The 2,849-nt window shown below is 40.0% G+C and overlaps 1 protein-coding gene across 1 annotated transcript; it reads left to right on the top strand.

The window, feature by feature from the left end:
- Positions 1–301: 301 nt before the first annotated feature.
- LOC149558881 (L-type lectin-domain containing receptor kinase IX.1-like) lies at positions 302–2,554 on the top strand. The gene has a single exon (XM_089786188.1). It carries the CDS (start codon positions 302–304, stop codon positions 2,357–2,359), a length of 2,058 nt encoding a protein of 685 aa, XP_089642314.1. The 3' UTR covers positions 2,360–2,554.
- The last annotated feature ends 295 nt before the right edge of the window (positions 2,555–2,849 follow it).

Raw genomic sequence — 2,849 nt, 5'->3', positions numbered from 1 at the left:
CCAAATCACTCGCTCTCATTATAAGGAAAGAGGTTAATAATAAGAGCGACACAAGTCAAGTCAAGAGGTTAAAAGAATTCACACGAGACATTAATTTCCGTCTTCTTATTATTTATTTCCGTCAAGTCTATACAGGGATGTCTCGTGTGAATTCTTTTAACCTCACGTTATAAGGAAAGAGCGACACAAGTCCGTGGAAAGAGAGGGCAAATCGGAGCCCATATGATTTTCTGATACTACCTATTGTCCCTCTGTAATCATCATTCAGCGTAGAAGTTTCTCTCTCCCATATCATAATTCCATGGCGAACTTATTATTTGTAAAACTAATTTGTCTTGCATGTTTATTGTATTCCGCGAATGCGTCTCCCAATCCAGGGAATTCAGAAAGTGGTCTGAGCTTTAATTTCTCAAAATTTGAGGATCCGAAAACAGATGAATTTCAGCCATCGGAAATAGATGGAATTTATTATTCGGGTGACGCTGCATGTTCAGGTAATGTTGTACATCTTACAAATAGCAGCATCGCGAAGTACAGTAAGTTCAATCAGTCATCGGGTAGGATTGTTTACAATGAGACGATCCAGCTTTCTGCTATATCCGATTTCAGCACCCGCTTTGTCTTTTCAATGCACTGTCCTAACAAAGAGTATGGAGGCGATGGAATAGCCTTCTTTCTCTCACCCGAAGGAGACGCTTACAATATTCCACAATTTACATATGGAGGGTATTTTGGCCTGACTGGAGATAGGCTTGACAAGTTACCTGATTTGTTTGCTGTAGCGTTTGACAGTATGCACAAAAAGGTTGGAACTTTTAATCACAATTTTTCAGGACTGCATTATTTGAGAAACGTTAATTTTACCGGTCTGAACAATGGAACAAAGTGGGAAGCAATGGTTGACTACAACAGCAAAATATCAGAGCTTAATGTATATCTTTCTAGCGATTCTCATAGTTTGAAGTCCCCTAGAAATTTAATTTTATCAAATCGTGTAAATTTGTCTGACTATTTTAGCGGAAACGTTTCTATAGGCCTTTCCTCTGCAGCTGTATACTCCAATGAAACCCATAATATCTTTTCATGGAGCTTCAACAGCAGCTTATATTCAGCAAATACCTCAGAGGGTTTCCAAAGTGGCGCAAATGGTTTAGAAATGGGTTCCAAGGGAAAAGGCCGGAATCAAGCAAGGACCTCTAAAACTATATTTGTGGGTGCTGGGTGTGGCATTGCAACTTGTATTGCCTGTGCGCTGTTGGGGTACTTTTCCTTTCTCAGAAGAAAGAGAACTAACGCAATCAGAGGGCAAAAGTTAGCAGACATGGATCTTGAAAACTTTCTACATCACATTCCCCGTAGGTTTAGATTCGATGATCTGATAGCGGGAACTAAGAATTTCAGAGAAGATCAAAAGCTTGGTCAGGGAGGATTTGGAGGAGTATACAAATGCAATCTTGCTGAAACAAATGAGCTTGTGGCTGTAAAACGCATCTCAGAAGGTTCACGGCAGGGGATCAAGGAATTCATTTCAGAAGTGAGTATTGTTAGTCGTCTGAGACACCGGAATCTTGTTCAGCTCTTGGGATGGTGTCATGAAAGCGATGAATTGCTTCTGGTCTATGAATATATGTCTAATAGAAGCTTAGACAAACATATCTTCACCGGAGGACGAGGAGAAGAAGAGGAAACTCAAGTGCTCCAGTGGAATATGAGGTATAAAATAGCTTGTGAAATAGCAAGTGCACTGTTGTATCTTCACGAAGGATGGGATGAATGCGTTGTACACAGAGATGTGAAATCCAGTAATATTTTGCTGGATAGCAATTTCAACACAAAGATTGGGGATTTCGGCTTGGCGCGCATGTTGAAGCACGAACGTTTAGCTCAGACCACCCAAGCTGCGGGAACATTAGGATATCTGGCCCCTGAATGTGTGGCGACTGGAAAGACTAGTCCCGAATCAGATGTTTACAGCTTCGGAGCGGTGGCTCTGGAAATTGCCTGCGGCAAGAGGGTAATAGATTTCAGCTTGACAGAGTTCGACCTGCGTCTTGTAGCATGGGTTTGGGATCTGTATGGTAAAGGTAGACTATTGGAGGCTGCAGATATGAGGTTAAATGGGCAATTTGAAAAGGAAGAGATGGAACGATTGATGGTGGTGGGGCTGTGGTGCTCTCATCCTGATGCTGCTAGTCGACCCAAAATGAGGCAAGTGGTTAGGTTGCTGAATTTTGAAGTTGCGGTACCTCTTCTACCCGCTGCATTGCCCGTGGCGTCATATGCTCACTCTTCCTTTATCACGGGCCATTCCCTCTCAGTAGTATCACACAGTCATCCGACTACATTGAGTCCAAGGTAGATCGACCACCAGTTAAAGTGATAGTCTCTCCTGGTTATGTACTAATGTTAGCCTCTCTGCAAGAAACATGCACATGGAGCATAGTTTTCATATCTTGGTTAAGGTAGTGCTTAATATCTTTCGATCAGCGCAAAGACTCCAATAACTTCATTGTTTTCTTTCATTTTGTTAATTCATGCTTATAATGTAAAATGATTTCTACGGGACCTTGCTTCTATAGAAATTTTGGTTGTTTTTAAAAACAAATTTATATATAATAGTTTGTTGAGAAAATTATTTCCAAAGATTCAAATCTACTCAATTATAAATCTTAATATAATTAGCAGTAGAAATTAGAAAAAAATATTCTACCAATTAACACTATCTTTAATAATTCATTTTGTCCATGTTTTCTATGTTATAACAATTTAGGTTCCATAACCTCTCCATAAAGAGCCATACTCATCCACCTTTTCAGTATGGAATGCAAATAAGTTTGGTTTTTTGTACA

The sequence above is a fragment of the Cupressus sempervirens genome, chromosome 5 (genome assembly GCF_028749045.1).
Source record: "Cupressus sempervirens isolate cs-2001-9-10 chromosome 5, ASM2874904v1, whole genome shotgun sequence".
Taxonomy (NCBI): Eukaryota; Viridiplantae; Streptophyta; class Pinopsida; order Cupressales; family Cupressaceae; genus Cupressus; species Cupressus sempervirens.
Note: the sequence above shows the minus strand (reverse complement) of the source record. Positions and strands in the feature narration are given on the sequence as shown.